The 20809-nt window shown below is 56.6% G+C and overlaps 1 protein-coding gene across 1 annotated transcript in view; it reads left to right on the plus strand.

Annotated features, from left to right (window-relative positions):
* Window positions 1-20809, plus strand: part of SHMT1 (serine hydroxymethyltransferase 1) — a 24899-nt gene continuing 4090 nt past the window's right edge. Inside the window, exons 1-9 of the mRNA XM_066264414.1 lie at window positions 1-173; window positions 4392-4513; window positions 6043-6188; window positions 13152-13267; window positions 13931-14091; window positions 16019-16100; window positions 16562-16774; window positions 18423-18539; window positions 20137-20259. Coding sequence (XP_066120511.1) covers window positions 4418-4513; window positions 6043-6188; window positions 13152-13267; window positions 13931-14091; window positions 16019-16100; window positions 16562-16774; window positions 18423-18539; window positions 20137-20259 — 1054 coding nt within the window. The 5' untranslated portion in view covers window positions 1-173; window positions 4392-4417. The remainder of the gene's footprint in view (window positions 174-4391; window positions 4514-6042; window positions 6189-13151; window positions 13268-13930; window positions 14092-16018; window positions 16101-16561; window positions 16775-18422; window positions 18540-20136; window positions 20260-20809) is intronic.

A 20809-nucleotide genomic window follows, 5' to 3' on the forward strand; every position in this document is an offset into this window, starting at 1 on the left:
GCGCTCCGGGTCCCGAGGGGAAGGCCAGGAGCCGCGCGCGCCAAGTCCTGGTTCCGGGCCCGCGCGGCGCGTCACGTGGCGGGTGCGCGGCCTGGCGGGTCTCGGACTTTGGTCGCGCCCACAGCAGCGTGGGACCGAGGTGTCGTTAGGCTGGTGCGCTTGATCCCTCTTCGGTAGGTGGGCAGCTTCGGGTCCCAGGGCTCGGTGACCGCAGCGCCCGCGGTGCGCTTTGCTGGGAGCGCCTTCTGGTCGCTTGCCCCACCGTCTCCTGGTTCTGACCGGCCCAGAGGAGGCGAGGCGCGCTTTGTTAGGACCTGGGGCGAGGGGTGGCGCGGCCGCGAGTTCGGTTCCCTGGTCGCAGGTGGATGCACTCGGGGGTGGTGGCCTCAGCGTTAACACAGATATGCGAGCTGCCGCTGTCCACTGAGCGCTCTCTGGTGGAGCATTCTAAGGGCAGCCCTTCTTTCCCCTTGCTACGGTAGATCAACAAAGCTGAAAGTTCAGTCGTAACTTGTAGCCCAGTTCACAGAGGAGGAAGGTGAGACTTGAAGAGCCGAGTTAGACGCGACCTGCAGCTAGCAGAATGGCACACCTGGAATGGAACCAGGGCTCACGGAAGCCTGCGCGCCAAGCACGGCCTTTGTGGTCACTTTACTTTCGGACTTGCGCCCAGACCCCGTGGGGGAGGGACTCCGCCTGTCACCCCTGTTCCAGGGGACAGACTTTGCCCTGTGGGGTCCTTGGGCCGGCGCCCTGTGTTTTGACGTCCCAGCACAAACAGGTGCCATGATGGATCAGGCAGCACTGGAAACACCAGTTTAGAGTCTTATGGAATCAAACTTTTAATATTTTACTTGAGGGAACATGCATCGGAGGTGGATAATAGTGCTTTTGTTCAGTGTGATGAGGAAGGGCTTTGGGACTAGAGGTGAAACAGTTCAGATTTTAACTCATTATATGACCTTATCTTTCTGAGCCTTGGTTTTCGCTTCTGTAAAGTAGAAATCACAGGATCGCCCTGGCCGGTTGGCTCAGCGGTAGAGCGTCGGCCTAGCGTGCGGAGGACCCGGGTTTGATTCCCGGCCAGGGCACATAGGAGAAGCGCCCATTTGCTTCTCCACCCCTCCGCCGCGCTTTCCTCTCTGTCTCTCTCTTCCCCTCCCGCAGCCAAGGCTCCATTGGAGCAAAGATGGCCCGGGAGCTGGGGATGGCTCTGTGGCCTCTGCCTCAGGCGCTAGAGTGGCTCTGGTCGCAACATGGCGACGCCCAGGATGGGCAGAGCATCGCCCCCTGGTGGGCAGAGCATCGCCCCTGGTGGGCGTGCCGGGTGGATCCCGGTCGGGCGCATGCGGGAGTCTGTCTGACTGTTTCTCCCTGTTTCCAGCTTCAGGGAAAAAAAAAAAAAAAAAAGAAATTACAGGATGTGTGTGAGACAGACAGGTGACATTGAGCAGGATAGTTAACCCTCAGCTGACCGCTTGGTGGTTCCACTTGGGACAGAGGCCCAGGGAAGATTTGGAGGCATGGGAGGCTGATGACTTTGGCGAATGAATTCACTTACTAGGTCTGTCTCCCTGGGGTGGAGGAGAGGATCATGCCACACTGTAGTGAAGGTGGACTGCATCTGTGAGCCTGGTCAAGTTGTTACATTACACTCAGGAGTTTTTCTTACTCTGTAGTTCAGGGTGCCCCAGGATATAATAGATGTAATTGACTTAATTATATCTATAATTGATTTCATTGAAACAAGACAAAGCCATTTAAAAAAATTTTTCCCATTTATTTGAGAGAGAGGAAGGGAGAGAGACAGAGAGAAGCATCAACTCGTAGTTCCACTTAGTTGTTCCGTTTAGTTGTGCGCTCATTGGTTGCTTCTGGTAGGTGCCCTGACCAGGGATAGAACCTGTGACCTCGGTGAGCCGGGATGGTGCTTTTATCCACTGAGCCACCTGGCCAGGGCAAGACAAAGTATCTTGAACGCTGAAGGGAGAATTCTTATTTCATCGAGGGTGTGGATTGGATGAAGGCATGAATTTCGTGCTCCATCTGGGAGGACTTGTCCTGAGTAGCCGCAGGAGGCAGGGAGAAAACTCCCAGTGGGTGGGTAGCGAGAGCAGGGGGCGCTGCTGGCCCGAGGAGGGCTGATGGCCACACATGCACTCTCACGCCGGGGTGCAGAAGCAGCTGTGACTCCGGAGTAGTTCGCATCGTGGGTAAGGAAGAGATTGGCAAGGAGGCAGAGGGGCAGCAGGTAGTTATGCTGAAATGGACTGAGTGAGACCACAGATGAGTATGCAGACTTCGTTCTCTTTTCTGAGCAGAGTGGACCTCGAATGCCTTCCACAGAGTGGCTGTAGATCTATCTGACTGTCCTCACAGGCGGAGGGTCCACATGGAGGCATGGGAGGCTGATGACTTTGGCGAATGAATTCACTTACTAGGTCTGTCTCCCTGGGGTGGAGGAGAGGATCACGCCACACTGTACTGAAGGTGGACTGCATCTGTGAGCCCAGTCAAGTTGTTACATTACACTCAGGAATTTTTGGTGTAACGACTTTAGTTATTTTATTTAGTGGTAGGGAATTAACTTCTCTGTTGCTTGCCACCTTCAAAGCTTTTTTTTTTTTTTTTTAAACCTTGACGAGCCAATATTTAAAAGAAGCTTTTCTCTTTGAGATTCTGTTTTGGCTCTGGTGCTTTTTGTGTGTGTGGGCTTACCACCTGCTGAGGATGTAGATGATATGTTGGCCCATGCAGGGGTCCATGGGTTGAATTGGCTATTCTTGAGTGCAGAGGTCAGCGAGGAGAAGCCATGGGCCTGGTGCCCGAACTAGTCTCGCCCCCTCTGATGGAAATGTGGATGTGACCAACCACGGTCAAGGTTGCTGGCCTGCCCTTGGCAAGGTGATATTGCTGTTGCCACAGAAGCATCCATTGCGTTTTAAGTACAAGTGGTTCCACCTTTGTTTTGTAGGGGTGGCTGCATTTCTAATCATGTGCGCGTGGTAAGATAACGGCTGCTTTGAAAGCTCCGGTTAGGAATTTCCTGGATAAAGATTATTATTGGTGGCGGATGGGAGGAGGTGGAGGAGGAAATAGGGGTGATAAATGGTGGTGGATGGAGACGTGACTTGGGGTGGTGAACACACAATACAGTGTAGAGATGATGTGCTGTAGGTAGGATTGTACACCTGAAACGTGTATAATTATGCTAACTACTGTCCCCACCAAAAATTCAATAAAAAGGTTAGAGAAAAGATTATTGGCCCTGGCTGGTTGGCTCAGTGGTAGAGTGTCAGCCTGGCATATGGATGTCCCAGGTTCTATTCCTGGTCAGGGCACACAGGAGAAGTGACCATCTGCTTCTCCACCCCTGCCCTGCTTGCATCTCTCTCTCTCTCTCTCTCTCTCTCTCTTTCTCTCTCTCTCTCTCTTCCCCTCATGTAGCCATGGCTTGATTGGAGTGAGTTGACCCTGGGCTTGGAGGATGGCTCCATGGCCTCTGTCTCAGGCTCTAAGAAGAGCTCCATTGCTGAGCAACAGAGCAACGTCCCAGATGGGCAGAGCATTGTCCCCTAGTGGGCATGCCAGGTGGATCCCAGTTGGGCACCTGCGGGAGTCTGTCTCTCTGCTGCCTCTCCTCTCACTGAATAAAAAACAAAAAACAATAATAGGTCAGATATGAATGTTGCCATTGATTTGACAGAGGGAGAAAGGGGAAGAACAAGAGAGAGAGAGAGAGACAGTAACTCGGATTGTTCCCTTTAGTTGTGAACCCATTGGTTTGAGAGAGGAGTTTCTACAACAATCCTGTAGGTCCTTCAAGCATGTGGGTTGGGGTTTTGAGTCTGATCTTTGTGGCTAACTTGCTGTGCAGTCATTGGCTGAGATACTTTACCTCTCTGAGCCTCATTTTCATTACTTGAAAAATGGGGGGAAAAATAACACTAAGTCAGCAGTTCATTTGTTCGGGCGTTTGGCAAATAAGACTTCATGTATGGGCCACACTGGATGCCGTGGGAGATCTTAAAAAAATAAAAGTAACCAACAGTCCTTGCTTTCAAGGAAGTTAGTTTAGTCGGAAAGAAGCCATACACAGGAAAAGGCTGTAGTTGACCAAAGGCAGCACCGGGCTCCCTGCGGACAGGCTGGGTGGGCCAGGCCCTAGGCGGCCCGGGGGAGTTCTCCTTACTGATGGGATAACAGGCTCACACCCACAGCACAGAAAGGAACCGGAAGCCCCACACCGGGGTTTTGCAATAGAAGATCTTTGTCTTTACCAAGCAGTTCTAAGGGAAAGGCTATAAAATACAGTGTCAGCACTTAGCAATTCAGAGAACTCACAGGCTCCCATGAGCTTTAACCGAATTCAGCATTGGAAATTCCTCCAGTTTTTAGGCAACTTTGAACCAGTGCAATGGCGGCTGCAGTCAACAGCGCTCGCGGGGATGCTGACCTGTGGGCCTCGCACCATGAAATGCTGGCGCAGCCCCTGAAAGACGGTGACCTGGAGGTGAGGTTGGAGGGGTTGTCCTGGTAGGGGGGGGCGTTCTTACATTGGAGTGTCTTGTGTACTCTCTAGTTCTGGTCGTAAATGTACTTTATTCAGAATAGTCTTGCAGTGAGTCTTAAGAGTGCCAGATTTTAGAGGCAGTAGCTGACCAAGTGCCAAAGGCCCTTCCAGGGAAAGTTTAAGTATTTCTGAGTTTCTACAACGCACAGAGCGCTATGCTGCTGCTCTTGGGGGGGGGGGGGGCGCCATGAAGGTGTGACTCTTTCCCTACAGTTCAGACTTACACGTACACACCAGGCAGCATCTTTGATTAATGTATTTTTGTTGTTGTTGTTGTATTTTTCTGAAGTTGGAAACGGGGAGGCAGTCAGACAGACTCCTGCATGTGCCGACCGGGATCCACCCGGCATGCCCACCAGGGGGCGATGCTCTGCCCATCTTGGGGCATCGCTCTGCTGCAACCAGAGCCACTCTAGCGCCTGAGGCAGAGGCCACAGAGCCATCCTCAGCGCCCGGGCCAACTTTGCTCCAATGGAGCCTCGGCTGCAGGAGGGGAGAAGAGAGACAGAGAGGAAGGAGAGGGGGAGGGGTGGAGAAGCAGATGGGCGCTTCTCCTGTGTGCCCTGGCCGGGAATCAAACCCGGGACTCCTGCACACCAGGCCAATGCTCTACCACTGAGCCAACCGGCCAGGGCCTATTAATGTATTTTTTATAGCAACTTTATATCTGAGATATCATTCACTTACTATGTAGATCCTCTATTTAAAGTACACAATTCAGTGGGGTTTTTTAGTGTTTTCATAGTCAATTTTAGAACATTTATACTCTCCCAAAGAATCCTTGAGCCTGACTGACCAGGTGGTGGCGCAGTGGATAGAGCATCAGACTGGGATGCAGAGGACTCAGGTTTGAAACCCCGAGGTCACTGGCTTGAGCGTGGGATCATAGATATGACCCCATGGTCACTGGATTGAGCAAGGGGTCACTCGGTCTGCTGTAGCCCCCCGGTCAAGGCACATATGAGAAAGCAATCAATGAACAATGAAGGTGCCACAACGAAGAATTGATACTTCTCATCTCACTCCCTCCTGTCTGTCTGTCCCTGTCTGTCCCTCTCTCTGTTTCTGTCACACACAAAAAAAAAGAAAGAAAGAAACCTTGAACCCATTGGCAGTTACCCACCAACCTTCCAAACCCTAGGCAACCACTGGTCTACTTTCTGTCTCTGTGGATTTACCTGACCATTTTTTATTTTTAAAGGAAGCTTATTTTAAGGAAGAGAAGCAAGGAATAAGGTTCAGGGAGGGGCAAACTTGGTGAAATGTGGAAATAAAGAAAACAAGATGGAATAGAATTAATATTGGGTGAGGTACTCATTTAATTGTATTCTGAGTTTGGCTATTTGGGTTATGGTCAGCTCCTGAGGGTAAAGTGTAGCTCTCTGACAGTGACTCTTGTCCATACTTGGTTATCCTGTGATCAGAACAAAATGTTAAGCTGAAAAGAAGAAAACCTTTCTTCTCATCAGGTTTACAACATCATTAAGAAGGAGAGTCAGCGGCAGAGGTTCGGGTTGGAGCTGATCGCCTCTGAGAATTTCGCCAGCCGCGCCGTTTTGGAGGCCCTGGGCTCTTGCTTAAATAACAAGTACTCTGAGGGGTACCCGGGCCAGAGGTAGGTGCGTGTATCAAAGGCCGCTTCTGCCAGAGTGCCGGGAGGCACTGGATCCATAGAGGATGCTAACACGGGAGGGTTTCCGTTCCCCCTGAGAGGCACTGAATCCATAGAGGATGCTAACACAGGAGGGTTTCCGTTCCCCCTGGGAGGCACTGAATCCATAGAGGATGCTAACACGGGAGGGTTTCCGTTTCCCCTGAGAGGCACTGAATCCATAGAGGATGCTAACACGGGAGGGTTTCCGTTCCCCCTGGGAGGCACTGGATCTGTAGAGGATGCTAACACGGGAGGGTTTCCGTTCCCCCTGGGAGGCACTGGATCCGTAGAGGATGCTAACACGGGAGGGTTTCCGTTCCCCCCGGGAGGCACTGAATCCGTAGAGGATGCTAACACGGGAGGGTTTCCGTTCCCCCTGAGAGGCACTGAATCCATAGAGGATGCTAACACGGGAGGGTTTCCGTTCCCCCTGGGAGGCACTGGATCCGTAGAGGATGCTAACCCGGGAGGATTTGTGTTCCCCCTGGGAAGCACTGGATCCGTAGAGGATGCTAACACGGGAGGGTTTCCGTTCCCCCTGGGAAGCACTGAATCCATAGAGGATGCTAACCCGGGAGGGTTTCCATTCCCCCTGGGAGGCACTGGATCCGTAGAGGATGCTAACACGGGAGGATTTCTGTTCCCCCCGGGAAGCACTGGATCCGTAGAGGATGCTAACATGGGAGGGTTTCCGTTCCCCCCGGGAGGCACTGAATCCGTAGAGGATGCTAACACGGGAGGGTTTCCGTTCCCCCTGGGAGGCACTGGATCCGTAGAGGATGCTAACACGGGAGGGTTTCCGTTCCCCCTGAGAGGCACTGGATCCGTAGAGGATGCTAACCCGGGAGGGTTTCCATTCCCCATGGGAAGCACTGGATCCGTAGAGGATGCTAACACGGGAGGGTTTCCGTTCCCCCTGGGAGGCACTGGATCCGTAGAGGATGCTAACACGGGAGGGTTTCCATTCCCCCCGGGAGGCACTGGATCCGTAGAGGATGCTAATACGGGAGGGGAGGATTTGTGTTCCCCCTGGGAGGCACTGGATCCGTAGAGGATGCTAACCCGGGAGGGTTTCCATTCCCCATGGGAAGCACTGGATCCGTAGAGGATGCTAACACGGGAGGGTTTCCATTCCCCATGGGAAGCACTGGATCCGTAGAGGATGCTAACACGGGAGGGTTTCCGTTCCCCCTGGGAGGCACTGGATCCGTAGAGGATGCTAACCCGGGAGGGTTTCCATTCCCCATGGGAAGCACTGGATCCGTAGAGGATGCTAACACGGGAGGGTTTCCGTTCCCCCTGGGAGGCACTGGATCCGTAGAGGATGCTAATACGGGAGGGTTTCCATTCCCCCCGGGAGGCACTGGATCCGTAGAGGATGCTAATACGGGAGGGGAGGATTTGTGTTCCCCCTGGGAGGCACTGGATCCGTAGAGGATGCTAACACGGGAGGGTTTCCGTTCCCCCTGGGAGGCACTGGATCCGTAGAGGATGCTAACCCGGGAGGGTTTCCGTTCCCCCCGGGAGGCACTGGATCCGTAGAGGATGCTAACACGGGATGCTAACACGGGAGGGTTTCCGTTCCCCCTGGGAGGCACTGGATCCATAGAGGATGCTAACCCGGGAGGGTTTCCATTCCCCCTGGGAGGCACTGAATCCATAGAGGATGCTAACACGGGAAGGTTTCCGTTCCCCCTGGGAGGCACTGGATCCGTAGAGGATGCTAACACGGCAGGGTTTCCGTTCCCCATGGGAAGCACTGGATCCGTAGAGGATGCTAACACAGGATGGTTTTCATTCCGTCTGGGAGGCACTGGATCCATAGAGGATGCTAACACGGGAGGGTTTCCGTTCCCCCTGGGAGGCACTGGATCCGTAGAGGATGCTAACATGGGAGGGTTTCCGTTCCCCCCGGGAAGCACTGGATCCGTAGAGGATGCTAACACGGGAGGGTTTCCGTTCCCCCCGGGAGGCACTGGATCCGTAGAGGATGCTAACACGGGAGGGTTTCCATTCCCCATGGGAAGCACTGGATCCGTAGAGGATGCTAACACAGGAGGGTTTTCATTCCGTCTGGGAGGCACTGGATCCGTAGAGGATGCTAACACGGGAGGGTTTCCGTTCCCCCTGGGAGGCACTGAATCCGTAGAGGATGCTAACACGGGAGGGTTTCCGTTCCCCTGGGAAGCACTGGATTCGTAGAGGATGCTAACACGGGAGGGTTTCTGTTCCCCCCCGGGAAGCACTGGATCTGTAGAGGATGCTAACACGGGAGGATTTGTGTTCCCCCTGGGAGGCACTGGATCTGTAGTGGATGCTAATATGGGAGGGGAGGGTTTCCATTCCCCCTGGGAGGCACTGGATCCGTAGAGGATGCTAACACGGGAGGGTTTCCGTTCCCCCTGGGAAGCACTGGATCAGTAGAGGATGCTAACCCGGGAGGGTTTCCGTTCCCCCCGGGAGGCACTGGATCCATAGAGGATGCTAACATGGGAGGGTTTCCGTTCCCCCCGGGAGGCACTGGATCCGTAGAGGATGCTAACATGGGAGGGTTTCCGTTCCCCCCGGGAGGCACTGGATCCGTAGAGGATGCTAACATGGGAGGGTTTCCGTTCCCCCTGGGAGGCACTGGATCCGTAGAGGATGCTAACACGGGAGGGTTTCCGTTCCCCCTGGGAAGCACTGAATCCATAGAGGATGCTAACACGGGAGGATTTGTGTTCCCCCTGGGAAGCACTGGATCCGTAGAGGATGCTAACACGGGAGGATTTGTGTTCCCCCTGGGAGGCACTGGATCCGTAGAGGATGCTAACACGGGAGGGTTTCTGTTCCCCCCGGGAGGCACTGGATCCGTAGAGGATGCTAACACGGGAGGGTTTCTGTTCCCCCTGGGAGGCACTGGATCCGTAGAGGATGCTAACCCGGGAGGGTTTCCGTTCCCCCCGGGAGGCACTGGATCCGTAGAGGATGCTAACACGGGAGGGTTTCTGTTCCCCCTTGGAGGCACTGGATCCGTAGAGGATGCTAACCCGGGAGGGTTTCCGTTCCCCCTGTGAGGCACTGGATCCGTAGAGGATGCTAATACGGGAGGGTTTCCATTCCCCCCGGGAGGCACTGGATCCGTAGAGGATGCTAATACGGGAGGGGAGGATTTGTGTTCCCCCTGGGAGGCACTGGATCCATAGAGGATGCTAACACGGGAGGGTTTCTGTTCCCCCTTGGAGGCACTGGATCCGTAGAGGATGCTAACCCGGGAGGGTTTCCGTTCCCCCCGGGAGGCACTGGATCCGTAGAGGATGCTAATACGGGAGGGGAGGATTTGTGTTCCCCCTGGGAGGCACTGGATCCATAGAGGATGCTAACACGGGAGGGTTTCCGTTCTGCCTGCTCTCTGACATAACTTCTCCATGGCGCCCGCCTGGGGCAGAATAGCTGTTCTCCGAGCGGCCGTACTCGGGGTCCCTGTAACAGCCTGTTTGGGGGCTTTCTAGAATAGCAGGCCCGTCCACAAAGGAGTGTGGAGCTGCTGAACTGTCCGACGAGCCTCTAGGAGAAGGTCAGTAAGTGCTCTGAGTGCCGTTGCCGTGTGAGTAGTCGACCTGCTCCAGGCGTGACTGGGTGTGGAAACCGTGTCTGCATCAGACGTGTGGGATTTAAGACGGGCAGCAGGTTCCATCAACTCCTTCACACTGAGACCCACGAGAGATGATATTCTTCCTTTCTTCCTTTTTTACGGCCATCATCAGGCAAAGGTGGCGATTGCAGAAGCTGACACAGGGCTTTTGCTTCTGTGTACATGTGTGTCCTGGAGGACATAGAGAAGGAAGGGCCCCCGTGGAGTTGACCCCAGGCAGGATTGCGATGGTTCACTGGAAATCAGAGGCTTGGTGGAGCTGCCTCGGCATCTGGAAATGTTGGAGGAGGGAAGTGAGCCCCGGGGGGCTGCTGTGAGCACAGGGAGAGTCTGGGAAGGGGTGGGGGCAGGCGCGGCACACTCCGGGGAGGACGCGCCCATGCTAGGTGTTTTGTTTTGAGGGATTTTTTTTTCTTCCTTTTTCCGAAGCTGGAAACGGGGAGGCAGTCAGACAGACTCCCGCATGCGCCCGACCGGGATCCACCTGGCACGCCCACCAGGGGGCGATACTCTGCCCTTCTGGGGCGTCGCTTTGTTGCGTCCAGAGCCATTCTAGCGCCTGAGGCAGAGGCCACAGAGCCATCCCCAGCGCCGGGGCCATCTTTGCTCCAATGGAGCCTCGCTGCAGGAGGGGAAGAGAGAGACAGAGAGGAAGGAGAGGGGGAGGGGTGGAGAAGCAGATGGGTGCTTCTCCTTTGTGCCCTGGCCGGGAATCGAACCCGGGTCCCCTGCATGCCAGGCCGACGCTCTACTGCTGAGCCAACCGGCCAGGGCCTGTTTTGAGGGATTTTAAAGGCTGGGGGTTAGGAGAGGTCTTAGGGGAGCTCTCAGTGGACGGTCGTCACCTTTTCCCCTTTTCCAGCTGTGCCCTTTCGGGGTTGTGGTCTGCACTGGTAGATCAGCGCCAGGGGTCTCAACCTCACGAACAGAGATATGCCGGGAGAGGGGAGGCTGTTCTGAGGGTGACGTCTGGCACCAGTTTTGCCCGTTGCTAGGCACCCAGGGCTGCCTCTACCCTGGTGACCTTCTGTAATTGTCTGTGAATGTCTTGGCCAGCTTGTTCAGTTCTCTGCCTCAGTTTCCCCGTTCCACTTGCCAAGTGGTTCTCCTGGCTTCTTATTGTCCTGCCCCACTGTGAGTAAGATACTCTTATTCCCTGTGTTTCCTTATTGTGGAAACACAATAACACACCTAACAGAAAATTTACCACTTTTAAGTGTTCAGTTCAGTGGCATTTAGCGTATTCATAGTATGGTGCAACCATCACCACCATCATCTCCAGAACTTTGTCATCCTGCATAAGCAAAGCTCTGTCCCCATGGAATAGCAGCTCCCGCCAACAAGCACAGGAAAGGGGCACCGCTCCTCACTCATCAGGGAACTGCAAGGCAAAACCACAGTGAGCTGTCAGCTCTCCCCCTTCTGTTTCTCTTCCCCTCTTGCAGCCAGTGGCTCGGTTGGTCTACGCATCAGCCTCAGGCGCTGAGGATAGTTCGGTTGATTCAAGCATCGGCCCCAGATGGGGGTGGCTGGGTGGATCCTTGTTGGGGTGTATACAGGAGTCTATCTCCCCTCCTCTCACTTAAAAAACAACAAGTGTTGATGAGAATTTAGAGGAATTGTAACCTGTGTACTGATGGTAGGAATGTAAAATGCGCAGCCACTGTGCTAAAATCAATAAACTTTTTTTTTTTTTTTTTTTTTTTTACAGAGGCAGAGATAGACAGGGACAGACAGACAGGAACGGAGAGAGATGAGAAGCATCAATCATCAGTTTCTCATTGCGCGTTGAGACTTCTTAGTTGTTCATTGATTGATTGCGTTCTCACATGTGCCTTGACCGCGGGCCTTCAGCAGACCGAGTAACCCCCTGCTGGAGCCAGCGACCTTGGGTCCAAGCTGGTGAGCTCTTTGCTCAAGCCAGATGAGCCCGCGCTCAAGCTGGCGACCTCGGGGTCTCGAACCTGGGTCCTTCCGCATCCCAGTCCGACGCTCCATCCACTGCGCCACCGCCTGGTCAGGCTCAATAAACATTTTTAAAAAATGTATATACAGCTAATTTAAAAAATTTTAAAGCTTTTTGGGACTACAAGATCTAAATGTTAAAACTTTCTCCTGGATTGAGTTATTATAATTATTAGTATGTATACAGATAAAAAAACAAATTTATGACATGTTATTATTAAACAAAAAGTAAAATTTTATTACAAATGAAAAAAGAAAAACCTGGTAACTCCCACCCCTCCTCCTCCTCCCGGCCCCGGGTCAGCCACCGTCCCCCTGGTCAGCCACCGTCCCCCGGGTCAGCCACCGTCCCCTGGTCAGCCACCGGCCCCCGGGTCAGCCACCATTCCCCGGTCAGCCACCGTCCCCCGGGTCAGCCACCGTCCCCCGGGTCAGCCACCGTCCCCCGGTCAGCCACCGTCCCCCGGGTCAGCCACCGTCCCCCGGTCAGCCACCGTCCCCCGGGCCAGCCACCGGCCCCGGGTCAGCCACCATCCCCCTGGTCAGCCACCGGCCCCGGGTCAGCCACCATCCCCCTGGTCAGCCACTGGCTCCGGATCAGCCACCGGCCCCCGGGTCAGCCACCATCCCCCGGTCAGCCACTGGCCCCGGGTCAGCCACCGGCCCCGGGTCAGCCACCATCCCCCTGGTCAGCCACCGGCCCCGGGTCAGCCACCATCCCCCTGGTCAGCCACCGGCCCCGGGTCAGCCACCGGCCCCGGGTCAGCCACTGGCCCCGGGTCAGCCACCATCCCCCTGGTCAGCCACCGGCCCCGGGTCAGCCACCATCCCCCTGGTCAGCCACCGGCCCCGGGTTAGCCACCATCCCCCCGGGTCAGCCACCGGTCCCCGGGTCAGCCACCGTCCCCCTGGTCAGCCACCGTCCCCTGTGCTGTCTCCACCACAGTGACTACTCTTGGTCCCTTGTCTAATCGTACAGTGTAGCTGGCTTATTGCACTTAGCGTGATGTGACAGCAGGGGCCACCCCTGTGGCCGAGGTCAGGATCTCCCTGTGGCCGAGGTCAGGATCTCCCTGTGGCCGAGGTCAGGATCTCCCTGTGGCCGAGGTCAGGATCTCCCTGTGGCCGAGGTCAGGATTTCCCTGTGGCCGAGGTCAGGATCTCCCTGTGGCTGAGGAGATGGTGCTCAGGGGCACACGGCTTGGCGCTGCGGGGAGACCAGTTGTGAGGGGTTTGCACCAGGCCTGCGCCTGTGTCCCCCTGCCCGCCCCGCGCTCCCCGGGCCTCCGCACGGAGCGCGCCCACGTCTCCGCTTCTCTCGCCAGGTACTACGGCGGCACTGAGTTCGTCGACGAGCTGGAGGTCCTCTGCCAGCGGCGCGCGCTGCAGGCCTACCGTCTGGACCCCCGGTGCTGGGGCGTCAACGTCCAGCCCTACTCTGGTAATGACCAGGTCCAGGTGGTTTGGGGTTTTTTTTTTTTAATTTTTCTGAAGCTGGAAACGGGGATAGATAGTCAGACAGACTCCCACATGCGCCTGACCAGGATCCACCCGGCATGCCCACCAGGGGGCGATGCTCTGCCCCTCCGGGGCGTCGCTCTGTCGCGACCAGAGCCACTCTAGCGCCTGGGGCAGAGGCCAAGGAGCCATCCCTAGCACCCGGGCCATCTTTGCTCCAATGGAGCCTCGGCTGAGGGAGGGGAAGAGAGAGACAGAGAGGAAGGAGAGGGGGAGGGGTGGAGAAGCAGATGGGCGCTTCTCCTGTGTGCCCTGGCCGGGAATCGAACCCGGGATTTCTGCACGCCAGGCTGATGCTCTACCACTGAGCCAACCGGCCAGGGCGGTTTGGGTTTTTTTATATAAAAACTGAAAGCCTCGAGCAGAGTCCCTCCAGTGAGGAGCATGTCTGAAGCAGGCTGTCCGGCCTGAAGGCCACGGGAACAACCCAGACCCGACCAGCATGCGGTCGGAGGAGGACCCTTCCACTGTGCTGGCCCAGTCAGCCCGGGCCTCCCTGGTGGACGCCATGGTGGCCAAGCTTGGGGTCCTGCTGGGTGCCTCCCGGTCGGAAGCCACTGTACGTCCTCTGGTCTGCCCATTCCAGGCTCCCCTGCCAACTTCGCCGTGTACACTGCCCTGGCGGAGCCCCATGGGCGCATCATGGGCCTGGACCTGCCTGATGGAGGACACCTGACTCATGGGTTCATGACGGACAAGAAGAAGATCTCTGCTACCTCCATCTTCTTTGAGTCTATGCCCTACAAGGTAAGAGGGCCCCTCTCTCCACGGCTCTGGAGCTCACCTCCTCAGAAAGCCTCCAGTGTGTGGCTGAACCGACCAAAATGTCTCGTCCACATGGCACTGTAGGGAGTCCTCACCTCTCCTCTCCCCCTGTGTCACCGCCCCGTGCTGGGGACTCCTCGGGCACACAGGGCGGGCTGGGGACGCCTGGGACGGAGAACAAGGCACTGGGAGATGAGTGTGGGAGGGCGCTGGCTGCAGCAGAACTCGGGGGCAGGGACAGCTGGGGTGACACCTCCCGGCAACCAGGCCCACCACAGCCGGGACGCTGGTGACAGCAGCTGTATCCCGCACTCCGGAGCCAGCGGCCTCACCACAGCACCTAGTCAGCCTTCGTTAGCCCCCTGAGGACCAGGCCATGTGCCCATCACGGGACCGGCACATATTTATGTGGGGGCCCTTGCCATTACAAACAATTTGTTCCAAAAGAAATGCACATAAGATTCACGGGCTCATGCCTGACCAGGCGGTGGCGCAGTGGATAGAGCATCGGACTGGGATGCTGAGGACCCAGGATCAAGACCCCGAGGTCGCCAGCTTGAGCACAGGCTTATCTGGCTTGGGCAAAAGCTCACCAGCTTGGACCCGAGGTCTTTGGCTCGAGCAAGGTGTTACTCGGTCTGCTGAAGGCCCGCGGTCAAGGCACATATGAGAAAGCAATCAGTGAACAACTAAGGTGTCGCAACGAAAAACTAATGATTGATGCTTCTCATCTCTCTCCGTTCCTGTCTGTCCCTGTCTATCCCTCTCTCTGTCTCTCTCTCTGTCTCTAAAAAAAAAAGAAAAAGATTCAGGGCTCATGAGGGGCACAGTGACGTCTCTGTGAAGATACTCAGATGGGCAGCAGAGGGTTAAGCTGCGTACTTGCTCGTGGGGCACTCTGTGTACCTGGTGACTCCTCCTGGCACGCAGGAACTGTCTCCCCTGGTGCTCGTTGAATGGGCGTTCCGGGTTCCGGGTTCGTTTCCCATGTCAGTGTTTTTACCATGGGAAGAACGGCCTCCTCTAAGGTGGGAGAACTGGTGGGTGATTGCTCTGCACGAGGGGAGGGGGAGAGAAGGGGAGGTGGAGGGGAAGAGAAGCAAACAGTTGCTTCTCCCGTGTGCCCTGACCGGAAATCAACCCCGGGACGTGCATAGGCCGGGCCAGCGTTCTCTCCACTGAGCCACCAGCCAGAGCTGAAAGCGCCTTCTTAATCTGGAAGGGTGACCGCCTAAATCCGATGTCCTTCCGTCCGTGAGGTGGGGGCTTCAGCATGGGGAGTTCCTCACCACCCCTCCCTAGAGGACTCCCGTGACCCCCACCCCGGATCTTTCCGACAGGAACCCCCTTTGATTATCTTGACTCCCCCTGACTGAGTGAGCTGAACTTCCCAAGAACGTGTCGACCTGCAGTCCATCTGGAATTGGGTTCTGGGTGTGGGTGAGGCAGGTGTGCAGGTGACTGCACTGCGGATGCTCAGTGGACCCAGCTGGACCGCCGTGCTTCCCCTGCAGGGCCACACTGACCTCGGTCGGGCGGCCGCCTCTCACGGGAGGTTCTTTGCCCACGGTCTTCTGTCTGTCAGATTGCCCTTCCATAAGCACACGGCCGTAATTACTAGCACCTTTTTTTTGAAAATTTCTCTCAATAATGTTTTGTGTAGAAGTCTTGTCAATAAATCTTTTGTTCAATGTTTTGTGGCTTTTGAAAGCAATGATAATAATTATTAAGTCTCATTTTCTACTTTTGCTGCTTATAAAGGAATAGAATTGATTTTTGGTTTTCGACCCTAAAGTGAACTTGCTTAAATTCAGTCACTAATTTTCTTTATTTTTTAAAAAATGTATTTAAGTTGACTTTAGAGAGAGAGAGAGAGAGAGAAACAGTGCTGTATCCGTGACATTCGCAGGTGAACCCGGACACTGGCTACATCAACTACGACCAGCTGGAGGACAACGCCCGCCTCTTCCACCCGAAGCTCATCATTGCAGGTGCTGACCCGGCGAGAGCAGCTCTTCGTCAGCACTCCCAGGCCGCTGGCCGGCGGAGGCCTGGTGCTCTGGTTCCCCACCCGGTCCCCGCTCATGGCTAGTGTCTGCCTCGGGGCGCCGGACTCCTAGCTTCTAAGGACATTCTTTTCTCCCAGGGGGTCCATCTTGCCACCCCTCGTACTGGGTGAATTGATGCCTGAGGCTGTTCTCAGAGGAGCATCTAGGAAAGTTGATCCCTGACTCACTGGGGGTGGTGATCCTAGTTGGGGGCCGTCCCAACCACCATGACAGTGCAGAGGCAGGGACCGGAGTGCTTGCCTTTGGCACAAAGATGTGTTTCGAGAACAGTCTACGTTTCTGTCCTCAGACTGTAGAGGGAGAAACCCCCGAGCTTTCGAGTGTGTGCACCCTGAGGCCACCTCGTGGCGGCTCTGACAGCGGCGTCACCTTTGCCGTCATAGGAACCAGCTGCTACTCCCGAAATCTGGACTACGCCCGATTACGGAAGATTGCGGACGACAACGGGGCGTACCTCGTGGCCGACATGGCGCACATCAGCGGGCTGGTGGCCGCGGGCGTGGTGCCCTCGCCCTTTGAACACTGCCACGTGGTGTCCACCACCACCCACAAGACCCTGAGGGGCTGCCGGGCCGGCATGATCTTCTACAGGCGAGGTGGGCTCCCGCAGGGGGCGGGGGGCGTCAGGGCCTGCCGCTCTCCTCGGGGTGTTCACATTCGGTTTAGGAAGCTGGGCGGGGGTCTGACCTGAGGTCCCCGATGGAGCCGCACAGGAGGGGACAGTGACAGGCTTTACAGAAGGGCTTTTAGAGAGGAGAAGCCCTGAGCACACCTATGTGGGTCCTGCGGGAGGAGGAGGGGTGCGGTGCTGGGTGCCAGCAGCACCGCGTGGCTCAGCTAAGCCTGCTCACGAGGCTGGTGCTGGAGAGAAAGGAAGCTGCTCGGGGCAGCCAGGGCCTCCCGGGGCCTCCCATGGCACGTGTTCTGGGAACTTACCGTAGCCCGCCATGTTTCTCCTTGGGAGCACGCTCAGTGGTCCAGTCTGACGGTGTGGGTGTGTAAGGCCTGGCACCAGTGTATTCGGAACTTGCTCTGTGGTGATGGAATGCCGACTGCCCACCTGTGTGCGGGCGCTCCCGTTACCGCGGGCGTCCTGTCGCGGAGAAAGCCGCCGTGGGGGTGAGGCCGTCCTTCAGCCCGTGGGGGGCCCTGGTGCGTGAAGGGGCATCAGCCGAGACACCAGCCCTCCGCAGACGGAGTTGCTCTTCATCTCCTCGCCCGGCTCCTGCCCCTGGACACAGCTGGCCCGGCTCCTGCCCCTGGACACAGCCGTGGGCCCACGGGCAGCCCCGGCCCTCCTCTGAGGCCCTTTGGTCGCGTTGGGGTTTCTGAGGCGCCTGCCGGGGGGATGTGTCTTCCCCACTGTGTGTCATGGTTGCTCTGCGCAGCCAGCTGGGGCGAGGCTGGTCGTGCCCACGCTCACCGCGGCCTTGGGTAGTGGGGAGTCTCTTTGTGCCTCATTCCATCACCTCCAAAGTTGGGGTCATAATAATAGTACCAGTCCCTTTGGTCTGCTGCTGTGAGGGTTCAATTTAGGTGAAGTGCTTAGAGCACTTCTGGCTCACAGGAAGCTCTATAGAGCCTGACCAGGCGGTGACCCAGTGGAAAGAGTGTCGGCCTGTGACGCTGAGGACCCAGGTTTGAAACCCCGAGGTCGCTGGCTTGAGCGTGCAAGTATAGACATGACCCCATGGTTGCTGGCTTGAGCGAGGGGTCACTGGCTCAGCTGGAGCCCCCTGGTCAAGGCACATATGAGAAGCAATCTGAACAACTAAGGAGCTGCGACTATGAGTTGATGCTTCTTATCCCTCTCCCTCAAAAATAAATAGAAAGAAGCGCTATAGAGACATTAGTAGTTACTGCTACTGATGATTACCTTTGTCAACAAAACGAACCTTATTCCCCATGTCTAGCCACACGAGTGTTGCCTTCCTCAAACTAGTCACCTTGGAAGACTGCTCTTGGACACGTCTTTGGGGAAATATGCCCAAGGCGTCCTCTCTGTTCCAAGCTCTCTGCAGGGAGGTGTCCACCCTTCCGTCTCACCTGTGGCAGGGAGGGGTGCCCACCTTTGGGAGCAGCACCCTCTCTGTCCTGCAGTCTTCCACACCTGGTCTCGCCTCCGGAGCAGAGGCCGGGCTTGTGCTTAGTGCCCCAGGGCCAGTCTGGCCTGGAGCCCAGGCAGGGGGACACAGAGGGGACAGCCCACCTGCTGTACCCCTTCTCATGTTTGTCTTCGTCCAGGGGTGCGCAGCACAGACCCCAAAACCGGCAGAGAGCTCCTGTACGACCTGGAGGCGCGCATCAACGCTGCCGTGTTCCCAGGACTGCAGGGCGGGCCCCACAACCACGCCATCGCTGGTATGATGTCGCCAACCCAAGGCCGAGCCCTCGGGAGGCCCCCCTGCGTTGGTTTGAGGGTTCTCCCACTTGTTCTGTCTTGTGGCCCCCAACTCCCACCTCACCTGTCCACCGAGGCTGTGCCGGGACTCCCACACTCGGGAGAAACTTGAGGAATATCAGTCTTACCAGATGTGAGCTGCTGGTTGGTATCAGGTAGGGACACGTGTGGCTGCCCACAGGCAAAGCTGAGGGGCAGGCCCGGTCTGTGTGTGACCCTGTGTGAGCAACGACAGGGGAGGAACTGGACAGCTGGAGAGGGCAGAGCCAGTGGACTGCAATGTGTAAGGGCCGGTGTCTCCCCTGCCGTCCTGACTCCTGCGGAGCAGGGGGCACCCGTGTCTGACCTTGGGGCACATCCCTGACCTTGGGGCGCACCAGCAGCTCCTGGATCTGGTTCCATGGTCCCCCTGCAAGGAGTCGTAGACTCACTCCCTTTCTGTACAAGTGGCTGAGAAAACCTGGGTGATCTGGCCCTGGCCGGATGGCTCAGTGGTAGAGCATCGGCCTGGCGTGCAGGAGTCCCGGGTTCGATTCCCGGCCAGGGCACACAGGAGAAGCGCCCATCTGCTCCTCCACCCCTCCCCCTCTTTTTCCTCTGTCTCTCTCTTCCCCTCCCGCAGCCAAGGCTCCACTGGAGCAAAGATGGCCCGGGCGCTGAGGATGGCTCTGTGGCCTCTGCCTCAGGCGCTAGAGTGGCTCTGGTTGCAACAGAGCAACGCCCCAGATGGGCAGAGCATCACCCCCTGGTGGACGCATGCGGGAGTCTGTCTGACTGCCTCCCCATTTCCAGCTTCGGAAAAATACAAAAAAGAAAAAAAAATCTGGGGTGATCTCAGAGCATCCTCCATCTAGAGAAGCACTCGAGCTCCAAAGAGGGGCAGGAGGTGACGACTGGGAATTTCAGCCACTGGGGTTTTTGTGTCCCCGCTCTGTGCCTGCAAGCTCAGCCTCTGTGGCGTCTTCAATCCTCAGACGATGGCATCGTCCAGCCTCCAGCCACTCTGAGCCCCTTCCGGTCATCTGCACACGTGCACGCGCACGCACACACACACGCACCCACGCTGACGGGAGGCCTGTGGTGGGCCTGGGGCACAGGCATGCTGGACTGTCCTCCTCCACTTTCTGTGCCTGACAAGCAGCCCTCAGGACTGAACACAGGTGCCGATGAGCCGGAACTCTGCACTGAAAGAGCTGCATAGTCTGGCTTCGAAGCATCAGTGTTAGGGCAGCTAAGCAATCATTTTCACATCTGGAGCCCAGAGGGGACTGTAAAATCTACTTTGCTTAAGAACAGCTTTCCTGTGGTAATCTTATTAGCATGAGACTTCGTGCCCGGAAGAAAGGCTACTTCCAAAGCCCTTCCTCAGACATAAGAGGTCTGGAGGTTTGGCCAGGTGATTGCAGGGTTGAAAAGGCAGTTGCATCTGGGGCAGGGTGTAATATCTGCTCCTTTCTGCGACACAGGAAAGAACCTGGGTGGAACTAAGGTGTTTTGACTCTCGGTCCGTCTGTAAACCCCGTCCTTCCTTCCTGACCCACTGTCTCTTCCCGCCAGGGGTGGCGGTGGCCCTGAAGCAAGCCATGACTCCGGAATTCAAGGTGTATCAGCGCCAGGTGGTGGCCAACTGCAAGGCTCTGGCTGAGACCTTGATGGAGCTGGGCTACAAAATAGTCACAGGTACACAGGAAACGTGGGCGGCACCCGCCAACCCTCGGCTACGACCCTGGTCCTGGTGGCTGCGTGGAGTCGGGCCTCACGCCACGGTTCCCCCACGGGGGGGCTGGCTGTAGGGTGGCGGCCCTGGCAGGGCTCCCGGCGGTACGAGTGGGAAACACCTCCAGAGGCCCCGCCTTCCTTATGCGGTGACCACAGTCTCCTCGGCTAGGCCAGTAGCCGCCGTTGTCACCGGGCAGGTGAGGCCTCAAGTCCTCAGAACAGCTTTCTGAAAGGGGTCCTGAGGTTCGCCCGAGAGAGGTCAGGTGCCGGTGGTCACGCAGCTGGTGGGCGGCAGCGCCAGGACCGAAACGGAGCAGGACCCCCAGGGCTGTCTCCATGGCGAACCTTGGTCATGACCCTCACCTGAGGCAGAAGCAGAGGAAGGGGACAGTCATCGCGCCAGCATTTCTGGAGAGTGGCCTCGTGCTGGTGCTGACCACGTGCTGGACACAGCACCTTATTTAACCTACGGGCGGCCTTGGCTAGTGTTGGTCTTAGTTTACAATTGGGC

The sequence above is a fragment of the Saccopteryx bilineata genome, chromosome 2 (genome assembly GCF_036850765.1).
Source record: "Saccopteryx bilineata isolate mSacBil1 chromosome 2, mSacBil1_pri_phased_curated, whole genome shotgun sequence".
NCBI lineage: Eukaryota > Metazoa > Chordata > Mammalia > Chiroptera > Emballonuridae > Saccopteryx > Saccopteryx bilineata.